At 49.6% G+C, this 22726-nt stretch overlaps 2 protein-coding genes across 3 annotated transcripts; one reads left to right on the plus strand and one right to left on the minus strand.

Annotated features, from left to right (window-relative positions):
* Positions 1-278: 278 nt before the first annotated feature.
* Positions 279-6668, minus strand: NCR2 (natural cytotoxicity triggering receptor 2). Its single transcript, XM_087856936.1, has 7 exons — positions 6566-6668; positions 6362-6460; positions 5832-6173; positions 2121-2177; positions 1395-1524; positions 1177-1287; positions 279-565 (listed from the first exon to the last, which is right to left on the minus strand). The coding sequence occupies exons 1-7, from the start codon at positions 6666-6668 to the stop codon at positions 346-348; spliced, it is 1062 nt and encodes a 353-aa protein (XP_087713062.1). The 3' UTR covers positions 279-345.
* Positions 6669-17840: 11172 nt separating this feature from the next.
* On the plus strand, positions 17841-21937 carry LOC123779166 (trem-like transcript 4 protein). 2 transcript variants are annotated; one of them, XR_006776101.2, is made up of 6 exons: positions 17841-17983; positions 18175-18519; positions 19242-19281; positions 19965-20064; positions 20686-20945; positions 21065-21937. XR_006776101.2 is itself a non-coding variant. In XM_045777038.2 (5 exons), exons 1-5 carry the CDS (start codon positions 17935-17937, stop codon positions 20767-20769), a joined length of 618 nt encoding a protein of 205 aa, XP_045632994.1. In that variant the 5' UTR covers positions 17841-17934; the 3' UTR covers positions 20770-21937. The 2 variants fall into 2 exon arrangements, 1 of the variants encoding a protein (XP_045632994.1); XM_045777038.2 differs by having other exon boundaries at positions 20686-21937.
* The last annotated feature ends 789 nt before the right edge of the window (positions 21938-22726 follow it).

Here is a 22726-nt window from a genome sequence, read left to right on the forward strand (position 1 = left end):
GTGACCTGGGATCTTGGCTGAGCTATAGGGCTACAGATAGGAGGGGCAGGGGGAGGAGAAGAAGGGGGATAAGGAGGAGGAGAAGGAGAGGACGAGGGAGAGAGGGGAGCAGGGGGATGAGGAGAAGGGCTGGGGAGGAGGCGGTGGGGAGAGGAGTCAGAGTTGCCCACAGCGCTGGCCCGGCTGTGGTGGATAGCTGCTGCACTGGCCTTTGGCTCCCATTCCTGGATGCTGCTGGCCCAGATGCCAACTGCGTGTGAGCAATGAGTGGGCCTGGATCTTGGGAGGAGGCCAGGCTGGGCAATCCTCAGGCCTGGAATGAGCGGTGTAGCCAAGGGTCTTGGATCAAGTTCTGGGGGACTTCTGCCTTTTCTTTGCAGTGAGTGAAGGGTTCAGAGGCCAGGGAAGAGCTCCCCGGGGGCCTGGGGGGTACTGGCCATCCTTCTTGGACCCCAAGGCCTGGGGTCTGGGCTGAGCTGGGCGCATCAGAGATCTCCCTCTATGTTGCACGTGTGGAATCCTTAAGGCTCTGAGATGGAGTTGGGGGGAGAAATACAGGAAGAGACTCAAATCCACTCTTTGACCCTGTTTCCCTGTCCCCACAGCTCGTCCCTCCTTTAGCAGCCTGCCGTCTGCCTGCTCAGTCCCTGTCTCAGGAGACTCTCTGTCTTGCCTTTCCCCCAGCCCCACCTACCTTCCCCCTCCTGCTGTTCCCTTCTCCCCAGGGCACAGCTCTCCCTCCTGTGCACAGCCTCTCTCCCTCACCACTTGGGAAGGGGCTGTGCCCTGGGATGGTGCCCTGGTTTGGTGGCTGTGGGCAGGCCTTCCTGGACGGTCAGGTGGTGGGAGGTTATATATAGGTCAGTGGTACAGGAGGAGGGAGGAATCAAAACGGGGAGAGGGGCAGGGGAAGGAAAGGAGGAGAAGGAGAAGAGGCGAGGGGAACACAGAGGGAGAAATGCAGACAAGGCATCCCAGGCTGAGAAAGACGTAGGGGAGCTGTCTGAGCACGCATGATGGATGCAGGGAGTCCGTGAGGGACCCATTTGGACGGCCCCATTGGGTATAATTTTTCCTGCCTCTGTGTTTGCTGGCTGATGCCCTGCTTGACCAGGGGTCGAGGGACAGAAGCCGTTACCCGCTCCATTTTCCCCAAGTCCCCCCAAACCTACTCACCGGACAAGCAGGGCTGATAGCACCAGGCTCTTGGCCACAAGCAGTGCACAGAGCACGGGGACCAGAGCGCTAGGGGCTGTGGGGTGAGACTGGAGGGTGGAGTTTTGTTGCCTGGAGGACAGGGGACAAGAAGGGGAGAGGAGCGGGTTGGGGTGGCAGCTCTCACCTGTGGGCCCCTGAACCGGGGCCGTCTGGGTGAGGTCCCACCCTGAACTCACTGTGAAGGGGCAGTCAGGGCAGAGGAAGCCCTAGGGGCCTCTCTGGCTCTTCCGGTGGGGGGCACAGAGCTCTGGGTCGGTGAGGAGACCAGCTTACCAGAAGCCCCGATGGCCTGGGTGGAGGCAGGTACTGTCAGGGAGAGAGAAAGAGCCCTTGTTAGCAGATGGGACAGCACCTCCATTGTGGTGAGCAGCAGAGCTGGAACAGGGGCCTGGGCTGGACTGGGAATGGAAGCCCATCAACTCCGTTAAAAAACAGTCCGTGGGGGCGGGACCAGGCTGTGAAGTCCCTTGGCTCAAGACTAAGACAGAATTGCGGCTCAGCCTCTGGCCCGTGCCTGTGGGGTGTTCCTGGGTCCGGGAAGAGCGCTGGAAGAGGAGTCAGGAGGCCTGGGCTTCCCTCCAGCGTTTCTACACTTCTGGAAGGGCACTCTGTAGCTCCCAGCCTCCCATGTGTAGGAATGGTCACTGTCTTAAGCGGCTCTCATCTCTGGCATCCGTTCCCTTATTCATACTTCTGGGGCTGTTAGGGGAAGGGGGCCCCTCCTGCTTTCCCACCCCTGTCCTTCCTGGTTTTGCAGCAGAACCCTAGTCCCTTTTGCAGGCCCTGTTGCCTCAATGGCCCAGTTAAATACCTTTTATGGGGCCCCCTCTTGATTCTGAAACTGTGAGCTACCTGCCCCCCATCCCCACTGCCTTGCCTTCCCAGAAAGACCCCAGACCTACCAGTGCTAAGAGCTCTTGATGGAGGCTGGTGGAAGGTCACCTCTGAGGTGATGGGGGCTATTAAGGAGACAGAGAGGACAATAATTATTGGGGGTGGGTGAGGCCCTGAAGGGAAACAGGTGGTGTCAGCCCCAACATTGTGACCAGAACTGAGGACCCCAGTGTCCTCACCCAGGGCCCATGAAGGGGATAGTCTCCCCCAAGCTGAGGAAAAGAGAGGGGCAGGGGCTGAGGAGGCATGGAGGAGAGGGTGCCTGATGCTGGGACACCCCATGGCCAGGGACTTCCCTGGAGAAAGTCCCAGGCCAATGCACAGCACATGTGGACATAACCCTGAGGCTGCCCGGAGTGATGACGGGGAGCAGCCCCTAGGCCCAACCCAGAGCAGGGCCTCAGGACCCTCAGGGGAAATTCTAGTCCTGAGTTACAGCGTGTAATATATGGGCTGACACTGGTCCAGCTTGCTGGCACAAGGTGAGTATAGAAATCGGGAGTAAGGATCTTGAAATTTTTACGTCGCCCTGACATTGCCTCAAGGTCCAAGCATGAGATTGGTAAACTGGCCTGGTTGAACAGGATATAGACCAATTTGGGTGTTGTCACCCTGTCATGGAGGGCTCCCTATGGGGCAAGCTACATGACAGCAGAGAGGATGATGACACTTGAACACTAGTTGGTCGACTCTAACCCGAAAGTGTATAAACACCTGAAAAAAACATTTTTATAATTTGTTATTTTTATAATTATTGGAGTCAATGATTGGAGTCAATCTATCCTTTTTAAAATCTATCCTTTTAAAAAAAATTCAGAGTTTAACATGATTAGCTAAGGGAGAGTAGTGATTAGCTCACTCAAGGACTAATGAACAGCAAAACAAAAGTCACCGAGCTTTTTGTCAAGAAAAGCCATCTCTTTTCTGCACGTTGCAGTAATAATACACCGAACGATGATAGTAGAATTAATTCCAAAGATGCTTTCCCTTCTGAAGTTATTCCAAAGGGTTTGCACTGGTTTTACTTGAAAATGCAATCCTTCACTGTGGTAGGCAGAACAATGTCCGTGTCCCAACCCCAGGAACCTGTGAATGTCACCCTACGTGGCTAAAGGGACTTTCCAGAAGCCATTAAGGTTAAAGATCTTGAGGTGGAGGGGCGCCTGGGTGGCACAGCGGTTAAGCGTCTGCCTTCAGCTCAGGGCGTGGTCCCAGCGTTCTGGGATCGAGCCCCACATCAGGCTCTTCCGCTGTGAGCCTGCTTCTTCCTCTCCCACTCCCCCTGCTTGTGTTCCCTCTCTCGCTGGCTGTCTCTATCTCTGTCGAATAAATAAATAAAATCTTAAAAAAAAAAAAGATCTTGAGGTGGAGAGATATTCCAGGTGCCCCATCTAATGATTAGTATTGAAAAGCAGAGAGTGGGGGCTCCTGTGGCTCAGTCGGTTAAGCGTCTTCCTTTGGGTTGGGTCGTGATCCTAGGATCCTGGGATTGAGCCCTGAGTCCAACTCCCTGCTTGGCGGGAGCCTGCTTCTCTGTCTCCCTCTGCCTCTCCCCCTGCTTATGCTCTCGCTCTCTCTCTGTCAAATAAATGGATGAAATCTTAAAAAAAAAAAGCAGAGAGTGTTTCCCAACTGTAGTCAGAGAGAAATGCAGCTGGGAAAGGACCTCTGGCTTTGAGGGCAGAGGAAGGGAGCCACAAGCCAAGGAATGTGGCAGCCTCTGGAAGGTGCGAAAGCTGAAAAGTCCATAATCTGCAAGAAGACAGGACTTCGGTCCTATAGCTACGAGGAACAAGATTCTGCCCAAGACCGGAATGAGCAAGAAGTGACTTCTGTCTAACCGCCTCCAGGAAGGATCACAGCCTGCTGACGCCTTGATTTTAACCCAGTGAGACACCTTCCAGACTTCTGATCTGTGGAACTGTAAAATCATAAATTTGTGTGGTTTTAAGCCAAAACCTTTGTGGATACTTGTGCCGACAGCCATGGGAAACGATGACACTCTCCTGTAGTGTGAGTGTCGTAGTTAAGATGCATGGTGAACTACTAAAACCCAGTGAGTTATCTAATGAACAAAGACATCATGGAAACAAGTACCACGTACATGGAAAACATAAAACCACAAATTCAAAATAAACTTTTTTTTTTTAAAGAGGATTGAATTATGAAGTTCTTTAAAGCAGTCAGTATACCACATGCAAACTCTAGTGTTCTGTGGGCTTCTGGTAAAGTGGCAGCTTTGTGTTGCAAAGACAGAGTGTCTATCCACAGTTGTCAAACGTTATTGGAAGATGTGTCAGAGGCGTGTGCTCCTCTGTGTTGCGATCATCTGGCAAGGAAGGGGGCTTAAATATCCCTTTCTATTGACATGTGAGCTCCACATTGTCAGGAATTGGCCAACGAGAAGGAAGACCAGCTCCTGGAACAAGTCAAACTAGCAAAGTATTTTTCGGGGCAACTTGAAAAATGCAAACATACTGCAAACTGCAGACTGGATTTCTATTGTAAGTGTTAGTAAAACAAAGCATTCAAACAATTTTGAAAGTATTTTCTCTGAAGAGTTATGGTGTCTTCGTGCTATTCAGGTTAGGTAAGCCAACAAGCAAGGAGAATGCTCCTTTGTCACGTTAAAATCCTTCAACGTGGACATACAGGGGGTTTGTTCAAAGTGTGGATGGCTGGGATGTACTGTATGGTGACTAATATAACAAAATGAAAATTATTAAAAAAAAGTGTGGATGGCATTTAGTACGGGAAATTGCTATTTCACTTCTAAGTTTTCGCTCAGTTGTGACTGAGGCCCCGCAACGTTATGACTAGAATGGCCAGCAACTACACCCATCACCTACAGCCACACTTGCAATGAACAATGATGTCCATTTTTTTCTTTTTTTTTTAAAGATTTTATTTATTTATTTAACAGAGATAGAGACAGCCTGCGAGAGAGGGAACACAAGCAGGGGGAGTGGGAGAGGAAGAAGCAGCCTCCCAGCGGAGGAGCCTGATGTGGGGCTCGATCCCGGAACGCCGGGATCACGCCCTGAGCTGAAGGCAGACGCTTAATGACTGCGCCACCCAGGCGCCCCAATGATGTCCATTTTTATAACTGAACTTTTAGCTTGTGGGCCATATGGTCTCTGTTGGAACTATTCAACTTCCGTCCTGTAGCATGAAAATGGCCTTAGATCATAGATACACAAATGGGCATGGCTGTGTTCCCAAAAAACCTTTATTTCTGGACGCTGAATTTGGATTTCCTATAATTCTTATGTGTCACAGAATCTTATTTTTCTTTTACTTTTTTTCCCAATCATCTAAAAACCATCCTGGGCTTTCAGACCAGTTTGCTGACTGCTGACCTGGGCCAGGAGGAATGGACAGCCCAACATGCTACCAGCATGGCGGGGGTGGTTTGTGGCCAGTGGCCAGACATTTACCAGCACCTACTACATGCCAGTACAGGCACCTTCTCTAAAAATGCCGGGCAGTGTCGGGCTCCCCTGTGGCCAGGTTATAGGAGCTCAGGCTGGTCAGCATGCTCAAGTGATCTGTTTGAGCGTCTTTTAGGAGGCTTGTAAATCATCAAGACGGACAGCAAATGAGGTGGGTGCGTGTGTGTGCACCTGTTCCCAACAGCCTTCCCAGAAGAACCAGATGGGGGGACTAGAAAACCAGGAGGCAGCAGGAGGGTATGAGGGGACCCCCAGGAAGGGGCTTACCTGGAGACACTGCCAGATAGAATCTTATGGACTTAGAGACAGAGTTGCTGGAAGCGTGGTAAATTCTACACCAATAGTGTCCCGAGTCTTCCTCCTTCAGACCAGTCATGGTGACAGTGAAGAGGCCAGCGCTAGGGTTGTCCCAGATTGAGAATCGAGAGGCCTGAACCAGCCTGCCGGGACTGGAGGTGGTGACTAGCCTGGTGCACTTGAATGCCGACAGCTCCTTACACCAGCCCTTCCTCTCGTAGGGCCAGCCCTTGGGGGGGTACTGGCACGACACAGAAAGTGTCTGCCCCGCCACTCGGTGAAGATGATGAGCCTCTAGTAGTGCCCACGAGCCTGGAGAGCAGGCTGCACGTCAGGGCCACACCAGCACCAGCTCCTACTAGCTGTCCCCTGGGCTCAGAGCACTAGTGCCACGTCCCATAGTCCCAAATGTCCCCACAGCACCCCCTATCCATGTCCCATAGTCCCAAATGTCCCCACAGCGCCTCCTATCTTCCCCGCACTCTTCCCTTCCTCCTCACCTGGGATCAGCAGTGGCAGCAGCAGCAGGGGCAGGAGTGAGGCTCTCCAGACCCTCTGGCCCTTTCCCTGTGGGCTGGCGGCAGGAGACATGAGGAATGCTGGGGAGAGGGAACCAGGAGCTGGTCTGACTCTGCTCAGCTTTTCTAGCACTTCCGAGATAGACAAAAGGAGAAAGACCAAGGCCAGCCTGGGGAGTGGGAGACCTGGGGAGAGCTGGCTGTGGGCAGAGGGAAGCGGGGACCTCCAGGGGCAGGTGCGAATCTGGACGTGGAGGCAACAGCCCTGCTTGGCGCACAGCTCCTGCATCTCCATAGAGGCTGCTCTTCTCCTCTGTGCCCAGCTGCCCCTTTCCCGTCTGGGCCTGCCCTTGGGGGAGGAGCTGGGATGTCCAGGAGGAAGCTGTGGTCAAGTAGCCAGCTGCCCACCCGCCTCTCTGTGCACTGTCTCTTCCTTGCAGGACCCTGGCTTTGCCCCCCTCTCCAGGGAAAGCCACGCTGAAGGTGGATGACAAGCTCAGGGGCACTCAGAGGTCTGAGAAAAAACCCTAAACCCCACTGGCCCTGAGAGTGGTCAGAAACCTCATGCCCAGTCCTGCCTGCTGAGTCAGTGACGTGTTTCCACCGTGGGAGGTGTTATGGGTGCTGGAGGGGAGAGGAGAACAAGCGGAGTTTCAATACCAGTAAGAAAGTGCAGGGAGGGTCCCTGGCAAAGAAGGGGAGAGTGAGGCTAGGAGCAAAGAGAGCTGGGCTGGTGGCAGGGACAGGTCAATGTGGGGGCGGGGGGGAGGTGGAGCACAGGAGCCTGGACCACCAATCACCTCTAAATCCTCAACTCCCGCACCCTGTGGGCGCTGTGTAATCGCCACACAGACAGATCCGGGACTCCGGCATCTCTTTCTTGAGTGAATGCTAACGCTTTAAAAAATGGTGCAATTTACAAAGAGGTTTTATATAAAACAAACAAACAAACAAACAAGAGAGAGAGGTCAGGACGCCCAGGGCTGACATGTGAAGTCCACGTGCGGCCACCAGGGCCTTTCCCTGCCTAGCAGCTGCTGCAGGGAGCCCTGCACAGAGCCCAGGACTGAAGAGGGGCTTTGAAGCTATTGAGGGTATTGGTTGCAAGTCCCCTGTGGCCCCCGCCCCCTGACTCCTGCTCCCCACTCCGCCTGGGTGCAGAGCCCTGCTCCTTGCAGGGGTGAGCAGAGACTGAGGATAAGGGCAAAGGGACAGACAAGAAGAGAAGGGATACAGGAGGGCGGCAGGCTCTCTGGCCTAGAGACTCCCGGGGAAAAGCAGGATGGAGTTGCGAAGCCAGAAGGAAAGTTCAGGCTTCGCCCACAACCCACTTGCAGGAGTTAGTTACCCCGTGTGTGTGTGTGTTTGTGCTGTCTCCGAATTCCACGTGGGGCTTGGGAGGGAGGTGTTGGTGTTGGTGGTGTTTTTTCCTCCCACACAGGGGAACTGAGGCCCAGATCTGTCCGTGACCGGCTCAAAGTCATGTGGTGACGTGAAGATGTACCCAGACCAGCTTCCTGACTTCTGTCGGGGCCTTTCTGCTGAAGACTGGCCCACAGACAGTACAGGAAACCAAACCACATGCATTTGCGAGCGCCCCATGGTTAGTTTCCTGGCCTTGGGCTGGTCTCTGTGTTTCTTCTCCAAACCCAATTACAGACAAAATGCAGGGGTGGGGGGCACCCTTCTGAAGGGGGGGAGTTTCTGGTCCTGGCTGGCACAGGTGTGTGTCCCTTTGTGTGAGGGCATGCAGCAACTGTTTCCCACGGCAATTTTCCCTTTGTCTGGTTGCTACTGACCACCTGGAAGGGATGCCTCCCCCCTGCAACCCCCGAAGGTCACTCTTTGTCCATATTCCGCTATCTCTATATCCCTCCAGCTTGGGGTTGGCTCTGAGTTGTTCTCTGCTGAGTCAGCATGGGTCCATGATGCCCAGGGGACAGGAAGTTTTTGAGCAAACTCCTAAACCTCTGAAAGTCTGAGTTTCCTCCTTTCTTAAATAGATAATGATGGATCACTAATACGATTATTCTGGGAATAAATGAGTAAACCCTTCCAAACACTTACAGAAGTGCCTGTTACATGGTATCTCTTCAGCGAATGTCATTATTAAGAATCAACATCCATGATATCATATGTGCTTGACTTTTAATGATATATGTAGACATGGAACAGCAGTACAGCGAAATTCTAAAAGGAAATAAAAATGAAAGTTATGCCATTTAGAGCAGAACTTTCTAATCATGGTCCTGGTGCCAGAAAATATATGGAAAAATGCTTGGTCATTCTATATACAGATGTACTTGGACATGATAAACAGATATGACAAACAACATTTAAAAGCAAATCACGGCTGTGAATTAAGGTTTCCTTCCTATTTGGCAGATAAAGGGTTATTTCATTTCATATGAAAAACAAGTCTTCTAAATAATAAGAGAAAATGAATATTTCAATAGGAAAAGGGGGTGAAGTTACGAGCAGCTTCTTTTCTACAGAAGAAATACAAATGAACAATGTTAAGGAAAACATATCCAAAGTGAATAGTATTAAAATAAGGGCAAAACCACTCTTCTCATCAGATTGACAAGAGTTAAGAGAAATGATGATAACCAGCGTTGGGGAATTTTAGGGAAAAGACAATTGCATATTCTGCTGGGTAAACATATTGAAACCACCTTTCTGAAAGACAGTGTAGTCAGATTAATCCAAATCTACTTTAAAAAAGAAATTACCTTTGACTCAGCAGTTCTAAATCTAGGAATTGAAGAAAGGTACAATAGCTGTTGCAGTATTATTTTATTTCAAAATTTCATCAAAATCACGCATATACGTATCTTCAAAACTTGTAGCTACAAGAATTGTAGGTTACAAACTCATGTTCATGAAAATGCAGCAGTTCGATGCCCAATACTCTACACCCCAGCTCCCTTTCCCACTAGGGAGTCACTTTTTTTTTTTTTTTAAGATTTATTTATTTGAGTGAGAGAAAGAGAGTGAGTGAGCATGTGTAGGGGTGGAGGGAGGGGCAGAGGGAGAGAATCTCAAGCAGACTCCCTGCTGAGCTCAAAGCTGGCTGAAGGGTTCGATGCCACTACCCGTGAGATCATGACCAGAGCTGAAACCAAGAGTAGGACGTTCAACTGACTGAGCCCCCCAGGCAACCCCCCTAGGGAGTTTCTTTTAAGCAGTTTTTGTATTTACTGTTATACCGATATTTCTCTCCTAGACAGGGGTAGGTATTATCCACGAAATGTGCCCTAGGGAAGATGAGGTTTCTCTCCCGTCATGCTCCTGCCTGTCCCTTCCTCCACATTTATTCTCTGAATAGTCAAATAGAGTTACTGATAAAATTAATTTTTAGATTTTATACTTTCTGAGCATGTATATGTCTTTTTCATAGCCCAGTCATATAGTTTATAATCATTACATTTCCTTTGTAGTACAGGTTTTTGTTTTCTATGAAGTTACTAATTGCCTTAATTTTAAAGTTTATATTCTAGCCATCATCATCAATTCATCCCTAAACTCTAATCCCAAATGTAAATTTCACCTTCATATGTTTGACTCTATCAGTTCATCGGCTGACTTTGTTCCTCCAGCCCAGCCCCAGGTGTTCTAATGTCCTCTGACCCCAGTCTGGACTAGCTTCCTCCTAGGCCTTCCGCAAAGTTGTCTTCCTGACATATCCCTTGGCCTACTCCTTGGGAATGCCCTTGGCCATATCCAGTGTTGAAAGTGCTCTCTTTCTAGACCCCACATCTAACTCTTTCTTTCTTTGCTCTCTCCTTTTAGGGCAAGGGTTGGCAAACTATAGCCTTTGAACGAAATCTAACTCGCCACCTGAATTTGTAGGTAAAGTAAATGCAGACATGCTGCTTCATTCCTGTGTTATCTAGGGACGCTGTCATGCTACAATGGCCGCTCAGGAATTGTGACAGAAGTCCTCTGGCCCATAAGCACAGGATATTTCCTATGTGGCCCTCGACAGGAAAAGCTTGCTGACTCGACAGATGGAAGATGACCAGGAACGGAGAGGCAACCAGTGTGTAATGGTGTCTCTGAAGGAGAGGCCAGAAGCATGAGAACACAAGCAACAAATGGAGGCTGAGTGGGAGAAAGAATTTCTTACGTGTCGGATGACAAATGTGATTCTCCGTTAATGATCGCTGAAAAAGATACAAACTATCTTAGAACCCGGGCCGGGTCCTGCTGGAGTAACAAACAATGCCAGTTCAGTGGGTTCACACAAAGAATGTTTCTCCTTGCTCCTGGGAAGCCCACCTGCCCAGACCACTGTCCAGGGCGGCCCAGACCCACTGTCCAGGGCGGGAGTCCGCTGTGGGCCCGCTCAACATCTGAGGAACCCTGACTTCATGGACGTGCCCATCAGCACGTGCGTCTTTGGTCCCCAAGCCAGGGAGGAGAGTGCTGGAAAGTGGAGCTCTGGCTCTTCAGTGGCTCTGCGGGAAGTGAGACACACCACTCTCGCACATTGCATTAGCCGGGCATGTCGCCAAGGAGCTGAGAAACAGGAGCTTTCCATTTATGCAGAGGCAAAGGGGAACTGAACACTGGTCAGCGATAGTGATGCCTGTCACACTTCTGTAAGAAAAATCCTGCAAGCTCCAGACAGGAAGGAAGAGACAGCTACTCCCAAAGGAAGGAGAAACGAGTCTTCTTGGCTTCGGAGCTTCCTGCTGCAACACCAAACGTCAGAAGACAAGAAATCGGTTTCTGGGGCGCCTGGGTGGCTCCGTTGGTGAAGCCTCCGCCTTCGGCTCAGGTCATGATCCCAGGGTCCTGGGATCGAATCCCGAGTCTGGGCTCCCTGCTCAGCGGGAGCCTGCTTCTCCCTCTCCCTCTCCCGCTTTCCACCCCTCACTTGTGTGCTCTCTCTTTTTAAAAAAAAAAGAAAAAAGAAAAAGAAATTAGTTTCCGTGGAGAACAAGGGGAAGCATGGTCACTCATGGCTTTTATGTCTCTCCTTCCTGTGGGGGGACAACCAGACTGTGTTACACATGATAGTAACCACCATCCTTCTTGGACAAAAATGATTTGAATATTGGCTTCAGGTCACTGATAGTTAATTTTTTTAAAGGGGCCAACAAATGGTGGTGGTAAGCACTGAGACAAACCAAAGAAAGAGAGCTTTAAATAACTATTGCATCGTGGTGGCAAAGCTGACCAAACATGACGTCATTGTGAAATCATATTTTGTAATTGCTTGTTTTTTTGTGAAGATATGTGTAATTAATATTTGTGTGTGGATCTTATATCTAGGTAAATTAGTAATCTATTATTTCCAATCATTTGATTATTTATGATGTGTATATATTGAGTTGTAACATAAATAATACATTTACATCAGTGTAATTAAATATAAATTTAAAACATGAATATCATGTTAAATATTTTACAAGAACATATTTATATTTAAGTATGTATATGTGTAAGATATAGAACATAGACATATAATGAAAAATAAGACTGTCCGTCCAGAAAGGTGAAAAAATTTAAATATGGTGAAATGAGTAAATACACTGCTGGGAAAAGATTTTTAAAAGGAAATACTTCTTTTTTTAAAAAAAGATTTTATTTATTTATTTGACAGAGAGAGAGCCCAAGCAGGGGGAGCTGCAGAGGGAGAGGGAGAAGCAGGCTCCCGCTGAGCAGGGAGCCCGACAGGGAGCTCAATCCCAGGACCCCGAGATCATGACCCAAGCTGAAGGCAGTGCTTAACTGACTGAGCCACCCAGGTGCTCCTTCTCTATTCACTTGGGAATGACAAACTAGTTGAAATCACAAATATGAAGTATATAGGGGTGCCTGGCTGGCTCAGTCGATGGAGCATGTGACTCTTGATCTCGGGATTGTGAGTTCCAGCCCCAAGTTAGGTGTAGAGATTGCTTAAAAATAAATCTTAAAAATAAAAAACCTTAAAAGCCACCAAATATAAAACATATTAGAAAACGTATGACTATAATCACAAAAAGTAAAACTCGTGATTGGATGACGTATTCGTTTCCTAGGGCCGCTGTAATCATCATAAGCTGGGTTACTTAACGGAAGTGCAGACGTGAAGTCTGACATCAAGGTGTTGTTAGGGCCACACTCTCTCCAGAATTTCTAGGGAAGGATCCTTCCTTGTTTCTTTCAGCTGCTGCTGGCTGTCAGCCGGTGGCCCCATCGTTCCCATCTCTGCCTCCGTAGTCACGTTGCTTGCTCGTGTGAGACTCTGTCTAATTGCCTCAGCCTCTCTCTCCTATAAGGAGGCAGGTGATTGCATTAGGGACCCACAAGAGAATCCAAGATAAAGGTCGTCTCTCAAGACCCTTCATTTAACCAATCTTTTGCCATATAGAAGGGCAATACTCACGGGTTCTGGGGACGAGGAAGTAACTATATCTTTGGGGTCATCTCTTCTGCCTTCTAGCAATGAATTTCTTTTTTTAAGAAGAAGATGTGAGTTAGAATTAGGTCAAGATTTAAAATCACCAGCTTACAACTAACCATGTGTGATACTTGTATGGGTGTTAAAAAATCTACCTACAAATCAATCGAGGTGCTGATTTAGGTGTGAGTCCTGACATACTTGCGGGAGACAGATGATGCTCTCCAAATCCAAGGTGTTACAAGAGGAAAAAGATGAAATGCTTCCTGGCAGGTTATAACAAGATAAAGAAGAAGTTTGTATTCTTGTAAAAGGTTGACCACAAAAAAAAAAAAAAAGTGCCAAAATAAAAAAAAAAGTGTGCAAAGCAAATTAAAGACAGGAGTATATGGAAAGAACAATGTCTCATGACTAAATCACTTGTATTATGTGAGTACAAATGTGTTTGGCTGTCACAGTTAGGTCACAGTTAGGTCACAGTTAGGTCAATGCTTGATTCTATTTCAGTAAGTCCAAGAAGAAAATTATATGAAGATATTGATCGATTGCAGAAAAGCATTTGGTATAATTCAGCATCCATCCTAGACAAATCTTTTACTGCTCTATAAATAGGAAATTGCTTTCCTAATAAAGAAATGGTTTGGCGAATTAATCAGCCAATACCACGCTAGTGAGGAATCATGTTAAAGGCTGGAATCAAGATAAAGACGCTCAATATCAAACGTACTGTTAAACACGTTTCTGGAAGTACCGGCAACTGTACTTACACGGGAAAATAAAATTGGACCCATAAAATAATAGGCCAAATTACCACGATTTTCTGGTTGTGTAGTTGTCTACTTGAAAAACTCAAAGATATTAGCTGAAAACCCATACAAACAAAAGGAGAGCTGTCAAAGGAAAAACAGAGGCGGGCGGCAGTGAAAGTGGTGAAAAGAGATTTTATTTAGGAACGACTTGCAGTTGGGAAAGGGACACATCAGTACAGAACTGGGCTCAATTCGGAATACAGCACAAGTGAGTGGGAATTTACAGCCAGGTAGGAGGTGCGGGCCAGGGGATGGAAAATTACTGAGAGAAAACATCAGGAATAAGGGGGGGGTGTTCTGGCTAAACCGACTCGACGTCCCAGGATTCTTTGCTGAGGACAGGCTGGGCTGACCAGACACTGCCGGGCTGTGGCGGAGGATGAAGAACTCTGTTGGGTATTGATATCGAGGATATCCATGTCTTCACCTGAGGGTGGGCTGCACCCCCTGTCCCTGAGCCCCGGAGGACACACAATTCATGCTGAGCTTTAGAAGGAACATAGGACAGTGGAAAGAGCAGAGTTCTTGCTAAAACTAGACTTTATGAGGAAGTGCATTGGTGGGCCTAGACGAAGGCTCAGGAGCCTGACCAAGGTTTGGTCAAGCAAGGACTCCTTTCTTGGAGTTTGTTCATTCATTCACATGTACATTCAAGAAATATTTACTAAGAGCCTACCATTCCAGACACAGGGAATAGATTGAGACAGAAAGCAGTCATGCAGCTTATATTCAGAGAATGGTATTTGCCAGGATGTGAAGGCAGAAAGGAGAGAGGAAATTAATATACAAATAATTAATAATCAAGTCATAGTAAGAGTAAGCACTATGTGGAAAATCGTAAGACAGTCAATGTTTAATTTAACATTAAAAATAAATAATCAATTATAACAACAGTAACCATTTCAGACACAGGGCTGGGTGAGGTGGATGACAGCAGGTGGGGCACTGGCCCCCTGAGCGAGCACCAGAGGGGACCTCACACCCGAGCAGATGGCAGCCTGAGGGGGAAAAGGAGGAAGAGAGGAGGGGAAAGTATGACCTGGTAGGAAGCCAGAATGATGGGCCGTCGTTCTGTCCACACCAGACTTGTCTTAATGGTTTCACTATTGTGAGACTTGTGTGCTTGTTGGAGTCAAATTAAGGGCAAGTTCATTTCTTTAAATGAAGCCCCCCCCCCACATATGTTTAAACCATTATCATGGTCAAGATGGGAAAAAAAATTGAAAAATTCTATAATTGAGAAAAACCCTCCAGGTACTTGTATTTTCTTCTATTGTAGAATACTGTAAAACTTTGATAAACTTGACCTTTGAATCAATGGTGCTAGAGTTTCATGTCCGTCCCAAATTTGGGTCAAACTGGAAAGTTATAAAAGGCTTTCAAATGTGTGGTTTCCGTTGTCACCAAATCCTCCAGGCCTTTTTCAGTTTCTGGAATCCTTGCCTCCTCCTTCCACCTAGAAGACAAGAGTCACCCACCTGACTCCCCCCAGGCAGTGTCTTCCCTGTGGGGTGGGCTGCATGCCCTGTACCCTGCCCCTGGAGGAGCCAGAATTAAAGCCGAGCTTTCCAAAGTGTGGAGGAGTGATGAGGCCGATCCTGTGTGTGTGGGGGCGGGGGGCAGCAGTGGTCGGCAGGGTTGGGAAAGAAATAGCTCAGATCCACTCAACTCGGAGGCACCTGGCCCTGAGCATTCTCCTGGGCTGCTGGAAACCTCTGCAGGGGACCCAGACCAGAGAGCCCCAGGCTGGAAGACCCGGGGAAAAAGCACCTAAGGGAAGGCCATTAGAAGTTTACCAGAGCTATTGACCTCATGGGCTCAGTGGGAGAAAAGATGCAATATTCCTATTTTACAGGCAGGGAAACCGAGTCCCCTCTGTCCCTGCAGCCATGCTGAGAGGGAGGAGGAGGTAGAGCTGCCCTTCCTTACTCCTCCTGAGATCACTGTGGTCTGAGCTTCTCCCGGCTTCTTCTCCTGTCCCAAATCCTGGGTTTGGAGGAAGAAGGCAGGTCCTCTCTAGATGGTCAACGGAGTGGGATTCCAGAGATAACAGGGGCCACCCAGGCCTGTTTCCTTTACGAGGGCCACCGACGGTGCCATTCCTTGACAGTGAACCCTAGTCCCACACTTTCTGGCCATCTCCCGGAGCACGGCTCCCACGGAGCCCTGTGACCCAGGCTCTTCCCGGGAGAGCTGAACCTCTGAACAGGCGACCCTTCTCAGGACTGGGGACCAGAGAGTGATTTGGGGTTCCTGTCTCTGCGGTTTCCATCCCTGGGGATGCCACCGAGCTCTGACAGTTCTGAAAGCCTGGATGCTGGGCACTGTCTGCATCCTTGGGGAGTCTAAGTCCCCGGCTCCGCTGGAGGGTGTTCACCCCACAGACACTGGTGGGGAGCTCACAACACAGAGAAATGGTGACTCTACCCGCCAAGTACTCCCTGTTTGCTGCGAAGGGAGGACCTCCTTGTCATACAGCAAAGAGTAGGTTAGAAGGACTTGAGGACCACAGGGAGGGCAGTGCAGGAAGGAAGAAGGTGACCTTGGGCAAGGGAAGACTCCAGAACATCTCACCCGGTAATGGCGCTCTCCAGCCAGCAGGGGGCAGGGCATCCCGTCCGTCCCCACAGTGCTCTCTTACCGTCTGCATGTCGCTGCGGGACAGGTCCCCTGAGCCAGGGGAGCCCTGCGACCACAGCCCACCTCCTGCTGTGCTCCCTGTCCTGCCGGAGGGCGACACCAGCTGCAGAAGGAGCTCTGCGATGCCACCAATTCACCGGGGAACCTTAAAGAAATCACCAAGACGCCTTGTGCCTCAGTTTCCCTATGGTGAAAGGGGGTAGTGACCACTGTTTCACAAGGATTTTGTGGAAATTAAATTAAACCAGTGGTTCCCATTCTTGTCTGCACACTGAGATCACATGGGGGGCATGACCGCAGCACACTGGGCTAGGTGCTTTGGTGGCTTAGGCTTTGGCATTTTTTTCCCACGAGCCTGAGGTGACTCTAAGGTACAGACAAGTTTGGGACTTCCAGAGTCAAACACTCTTGTGACCAGGCTTTGTAAACTCTAAGTTGCAAATCTGGTTTTGCTCTTTTTCCTAAAGTCCCTTTCCCCCTACTCTGTTTTCATAAAATTGAAATTCCATCCCCTCTTTTCTTACACCTCCTGTGTAACCTTTCCAAATGGAAAACGCAGATTTCCCTCACAGTCTGAACCCCCACTACTCAAACATTCCCTCCTACCGCCTGAAGGAAGTTTGTCCAAGGTGCTCGGAGTCAAAGCCTCCTGAACCAAGGGAGACAGGCAGGGCGCTGTGAGTCTGAGGGAGAGTTGGGGGTCCGAGGCCCTGGCGTCTCCTCTGCTCCCCCCAATGGGATCTTCGTCAGAGGGGGACAGTTCAGGCGCCTGCGAGGCTCAACCAGCCCAGGTCCAACTTAGAGAAAATCCTCAGTAGCTTCAGCCCACCCTTTCATGTTTGTTTACACCGCCACAGCCAGTTTTCTTGACTGCAGGAGGGAGACGGACTTTGTATCCAGTGTCCTGTGGCGCCCTTGTGGTCGTCATACAAACCTACTCACTAAGAGACCGCCGCACATGGAACATTTGGGATTTGGCATTCGGGTGTGAAATACTGAGCCATACTTCTTGGAGCCGATGATCGGGGTGCCTGAGGGGGTGCTGTGAGAGTTGGGGAGCTTGCCTTGGGGTTGGACAGCCCGGGGGCGTTTTCCTATGGTTCTTATTCATTGTAATGGGTCCAGACTCATAGTTACATCTCAGAGGGCGAAGAGAGGCTACGAGCAGAGTAAGTGTGCCTATGTTATTTCAACCACGCACCCTCCAGGCCAGGGGCTCTCTGCTCTCCCTGGGGGCCACAGGTACTTAAGGGTGGCTCTGGCCTCAAAAAGTCCCTACCTGCCTTGGGCCAGTTCTCCCCTGGCTTTTGGAGGTGGGTGGAAAAAGCCAGGCCTCTGAAAGGATGAAGGGAAAGGAACCGAGATTGAAAGAAATAGGGTGGTCTCTTATTTCCATCTAACTTCCCTTTATAAGTGCTGGGTGGGCTGTGGGGTGGACAGGGGAACCAAGAGCAACCCCACAGTGCCTAGACCATCCAGCTGAGCAAGGCTGAAGCTGGAGATGCCCCCAGCAGCTGAAGGTTCCCCCAGGGGGCCCCTACCTTCCCGCTGCCCACAGAAACCGCCCTGCAGGCTGCACCCTTACTCAATCAAGACCTCTCCTTTCTCAATCTCACATTCTATGGGCTGGGGCATCTGGGCAGAGTTGGGCCCATCTCCTGGGTCTCTCTGTCCTGTAGCCACCCTCTACCCCTCACTCCAGGCACCGCTCCAGTATGACCTGGGAGGCCCTATACTTGCTGCTGCTGCTGCTGCTGGCCTCAGGTAAGGGGCTCTCAGGAGGCGGGTGGCTCCAGGGGAACAGGGCAAGGGAGGGAGGGAAGTTGGAGGTGAGTGGATGAAGTGCAGTGTGCCATGGGAGGGTGGTAGAGGGAGGGCAGGAGGGCTGTCTGGGGTCATGCTTTGAGGGTGGCTGTGTCCCCTTCCTTAGCCTGACCTGAGTTTTTGTTTTCTAGGTTCCTGGGCACAAGTCCAGGAGAGTGAGCTGGTGTGGGCTGTGCAGGGGCAGGCGGTCTCTGTGAAATGCCCGTCCACTCCCCTGGAAAGTGAGTACAAGAATAAAACCTTGTGTAAGGAAACCAAACCTGGTTATTGCTTGAAGCTGGTCACCAGCACCAGACCCCAGGCAATGGCTCAAAGACCTCCACATTTTATCTGGGACAACCCTTCTGCTGGCTTCTTCATTGTCATCATCACGGAAATCACGAAGAAGAGTTCAGGAACCTACTGGTGTGGAGTAGACAGAGGTCCTAAGGAGAGCATCCACATTCTCAAGAACATCAGCCTGGTGGTGACTTCAAGTGAGCTCTTCACGGAGGGAAGGGGCCTTCCTGGGGTGCCCGGGGAAATGAAGCCCCTCATCTCCTTCCCCTGCTTACCCAATCCTACCACTTCCCTGCTCGCTCCCATACTGATTGTGGGCAGTTAGGTCCCCAGTTCTCATATTTGGGCCATCACCTCCATCCTTGGGTGTCCTGTCCCAACAGGTATAAGCTAATTTGGGGCCCACTGGGTGTAGATTCCCAGTCTACACGATGGCTCCGACCCAACTTCACCCACCGATCCCCAGAACTGGCCATCCCATGGAGGTATAGGGTGTCTGTGTGGGGCCCTGTGGCCTAGGTCTCCCCCAGACTGGACATGTGGGTTGTTCAGGACCTGGGTCTGAGGCAAGACCAGAAGGGTCTTGAGACTCTGATGGTGAAGGGGCCAGGCCTTTGGGACAAGTGGTCTGTGTCCTCTCCACAGGAGTGATCTGGACTCTCCCTGCCCTTGGGGGTTTGGGGGTCCAGTATGAGCTTCTCTCTCAGCCCAGGCCTTCCCCAGCCCCTCCTCTCTCTTTCTACCAACTCTGAGAAGCTCTGTGTCCTTGGACCCCAGTCAGCTCTGGCCTGGGGGACCCTGGGGGCTGGCTGTGGCCCCTCCTCCTCTTCCTCTCAAGCTTTGGGGGCTGACCTCTTCTCTGGGGTCTCTAGGCTGCCACTGCCTTCTCTGTTGTCATCAATCACACTTGCTTTTCTAGTGACAACCAGTTCAACCTTCATCAGTGGCTCTGATTACTGGTAAGTCTGGGGTCTTGTCTAAAAGGAGGGGACCGGGAAGCTGATGACTTGTGTGGGCTCTGATTCAGGAGACCAGGGGGACATAGAGGTCTGAAAGAGACCCCAAGGTCTCGGCTCAGAGCTGGGCTAAGTTGGCAAGGGTGAAGGAGTGGCTCTAAACTTCCCCCATGATGGAGCAGAAATAGATACATATCAGGAATGCAAGAACTTCTCTTAGTGCTGATTCACAGGCAAGAGAAATGAGGCCTGTCCAGAGTCACTCAGCTACTTCAGGACAGCAGCAGGACCAGCATCCGGGCCTTCCGTCTCCTGAACCAAGGCTCCTTTGGGGCTCAGACATTCTCCAGGGGCACCTCTGGGTAGTACCCATCCTGGTTTGCCTATTACAGATCTGGGGGCTCTCCCCCTCAGCTTTTCTTCTGCTCCCTATCCATTGGAGCTGTGGTACACCCTGATAGTGTCACCCAGAGAAATGACAACTCTGATCATTTCTTTTCTCCTGGCCAACCTCTCCCTCCACCCCAAGCTTCCTGGGTTCTCATGATTTTGTTTTAGGTGGTCCCTGTGGCTGACCCGAGTGAGTTCAGGGTGGGGCTGGCCCATAAACAGGCTCCAGCCCCATGCTGAGTTCAGGGGCTGCTGTCCGTAGCCTGGTCCTCCCCTCCTTCCTTCTTCTCCCTCAGTTTGTCGGGCAGCACTTTCGTGATGCTGTTGTGTGTATTCCTTGTGACCAAGATCCTGGCTTTGACAGCTCTCCTCCTGTTTCTGACCCACAGAGCCCAGGTGAGTGGAGCCTGGGCTGGCTTGGGGGCCAGTGGAGCAGGGGGAAGATTCTCTTCTGGGAGAGAGTCACCGCAGTGCAGAACTAGCCAGGAGTCACATAGGCGGCATTGTATCAGTTGTAACTTACACCAACTTAAATGTTCTTTTACCTAGCCCGTCTCTGCCCATGCATTTGGTTGTTATAAGCCACCATTTTCTTTGACATTCAAACTCATGTCCTTGGGTCCTGTCCACCCACAGCAGCTGGGTTGTCCAGTTTTGAGGCCAGCCTCAGGCGACCTCCCTAACTGACCCTTAGGTGTGCACACAGAGGTACCAGACACATGTGCACACACACACAGGTATTCATTCCTGGCATCAGAGACCAGACCTACCCACCATGAAGTCCCTTCTAAGGGTCCCCCCAACCCTTGAGCCCTTAGCTCACACACTAGAGCTCCCACCATAGGTCTTTGTCTCATTCTGTCCTGAAGGGGGAAGCATGGGCAGGGAGGAGATGAGGACCTGTCGAGAAGGAGAGACTTCAGCAATGGAAAGGGGATGGGGCCAGAAGCAGGTCGGAAGAAAGAGGTGTGGAACAGCCAGTGAGTGTGCTTCTGAATCCCCTTCCCCGCTTCTCAGGTCTCCACCAGTACAATGGGAGTAGTAGCAATGGCTGCCGCCAGCCCCACCAAGACCCCAGAGCGCTTGGGCACTCCCTGCTGAGCCTGGAGTCCCCCCACCTCCTCCTGCTCCATCAGGACCACTGAGATCTGGAGCCTCTGAGAAAGGGCCATTCCTGTACCTCCCAACACCTGAATCTGCCATCTACGCTATGGTGGTGCCTCTCCTCTCCGAGCTGAGGACACCCATGTTGCCTTCTCCAACGCCATGTCCACCAGGTGGGCACCCACCACCTGGGAGACTCTCCGTGTGCATCCAGGCCACCCCTCTCCTACCCAGTGGACCAAACGCACTGGTAGGCATCCTCCCCTAATCTGTGCCCCTCCCTCCACTCTAGGGTTTCCTGTTTCTCTGTCAGCTCACAGATCAGCTGGTCTTCCAGTCACCAATGCCCACTGCAGTCGGCTTTGGTTCTTCCTCCTCCCGATAAGGGAAATATCCTTCGTTCATACAATATACAAATGTAATATTTGATATTTCCAAAAATGACACAAATTTTAAAAGTATATGACAATGAAGGAACAATATTTCCCTTCTATATGCCATACAAAAGGGTTAACGGCTTTAGGACCTAAACATCTTTTTCTTTTAAATAAGTAAGAATTAGGCAAACATTTCCATTTTAAAGAGGGCTAAGGATAGGAACAAGTTAACCGTTACAGAATAAAGAACAAATAATATGTATGAACATGTGTCCAAAATGGCTGATAATCAGAGAGATGAGAAATGAAGTGAGACCCCACGCTTTGCCTAACAGTTCAAAGAAGATAAAAATAAATGATAATCATATTCTGTGCTGGAGAGGTGTAGGGAAAAGGGAATTCTCATGAATTGCTGGAAGGACATAATTGATAGCCTCTTCCTGGAGGGGCAATGTGGTGATGAATTAAAAGGCAGAAAACGTAATTTATTCAACTACTCCACTGTTCATGGACATTTGGGTTCTTTCTCCTTTTTGGCTGTTGCGAATAAAGCTGCTATGAACATTCAAAAAGAAAAAAAGGCAGAAAAAGGAAAACAAACAAAAGAAGCCTCTGGCTTGTGAAGTGGCAGTTCTAAACAATTTTCTAGGTACTTTGACACGTGTGGTGATTGCTGTTGTTTAAAAAGGACAATAATGGTATGTGCACTATATGTCAGTTTTAAAAAGTGTGCCAACGATCCTTGAGTAAAAAAATAAAAATAAAAAGGCAAATAATTGTACAAGACTCGAAAATCCAAAGTGGTCTCTCGTTCTCCCACTCTGCGCCCCAGCTCCCGTTCCCCTAAAGGAATCCACATCTTTTATCTATGTATTCTGATATTTACCTCTATCTTTGTGGAAGAGAAGAAACAAAGCTTATACTGCTCTTTGTTCATTTTCTAGTTTTTGATATCCTCCACTCATCTCCCATTAATGAGGATGAGAGCTGGGTCATTTCACACATCACTTCCCTATCCACCCCCACATGCTCTCTCCCCAAACCACGACACAGTCAAATCACAACTGCCCACAAGGAGGATATTCAGATCTTACAGTTTGGGGCCTTGTAAATACTTGTTTGTCAGCCTAGCCACAGAATGAGTGTATTATGACTATGTTTTCTTTTCAGTGTACTTTTTTATTATCCCCCAACTTGCCTGATTTTCATTTGTTTTATTTTCTACATATTTGCCATTGATTCATTTGTAAACTCTCTACCCAAAGTGTAAATTTCATCTGGGAAGTTCGAACACATGAAGTCACACATTGGATCTGTTCCCTTGAGATGCCTGGGACATCCCGTTTGTCTTCCCGCTGCACTGGTTTCCCTATGAGCTACCCACAACCTCCTGCGATTTCTACTCCCCATCTTCTTGGGCACTCCCTTGGCTTCCACTGGCTTTTGGATGTGCTCTCTCCTGAATTTCATATCTTTCTCTTGCTGAGTTTATCCTTCTCCTTCTTCTTCTTCTTCTTTTTTTTTTTAGATTTTATTTGTTTGTTTGACAGAGAGAGAGAGTACAAGCAGAGGGAGAG

Source organism: Ursus americanus, chromosome 29, assembly GCF_024610735.1.
Source record: "Ursus americanus isolate L20-20 chromosome 29, mUrsAme1.1.p, whole genome shotgun sequence".
Lineage (NCBI taxonomy): Eukaryota > Metazoa > Chordata > Mammalia > Carnivora > Ursidae > Ursus > Ursus americanus.

Bases quoted from the DNA above. Each gene is read 5' to 3' on its own strand.
- NCR2 (XM_087856936.1), bottom strand. From the start codon at position 6,668: ATGCAGGAGCTGTGCGCCAAGCAGGGCTGTTGCCTCCACGTCCAGATT. The intron at 1,525-2,120 runs GTAGGTCTGGGG...TCTCCCTGACAG, and splicing joins ATCAAGAGCTCTTAGCACTG to TACCTGCCTCCACCCAGGCC. The intron at 566-1,176 runs GTGAGTAGGTTT...AGTGGATTTGAG, and splicing joins CTATCAGCCCTGCTTGTCCG to TCTCTTCCTGTATTTCTCCC.
- LOC123779166 (XM_045777038.2), top strand. From the start codon at position 17,935: ATGACCTGGGAGGCCCTATACTTGCTGCTGCTGCTGCTGCTGGCCTCA. The intron at 18,520-19,241 runs GTGAGCTCTTCA...TTGCTTTTCTAG, and splicing joins CAGCCTGGTGGTGACTTCAA to TGACAACCAGTTCAACCTTC. The intron at 20,065-20,685 runs GTGAGTGGAGCC...CCCGCTTCTCAG, and splicing joins TTCTGACCCACAGAGCCCAG to GTCTCCACCAGTACAATGGG.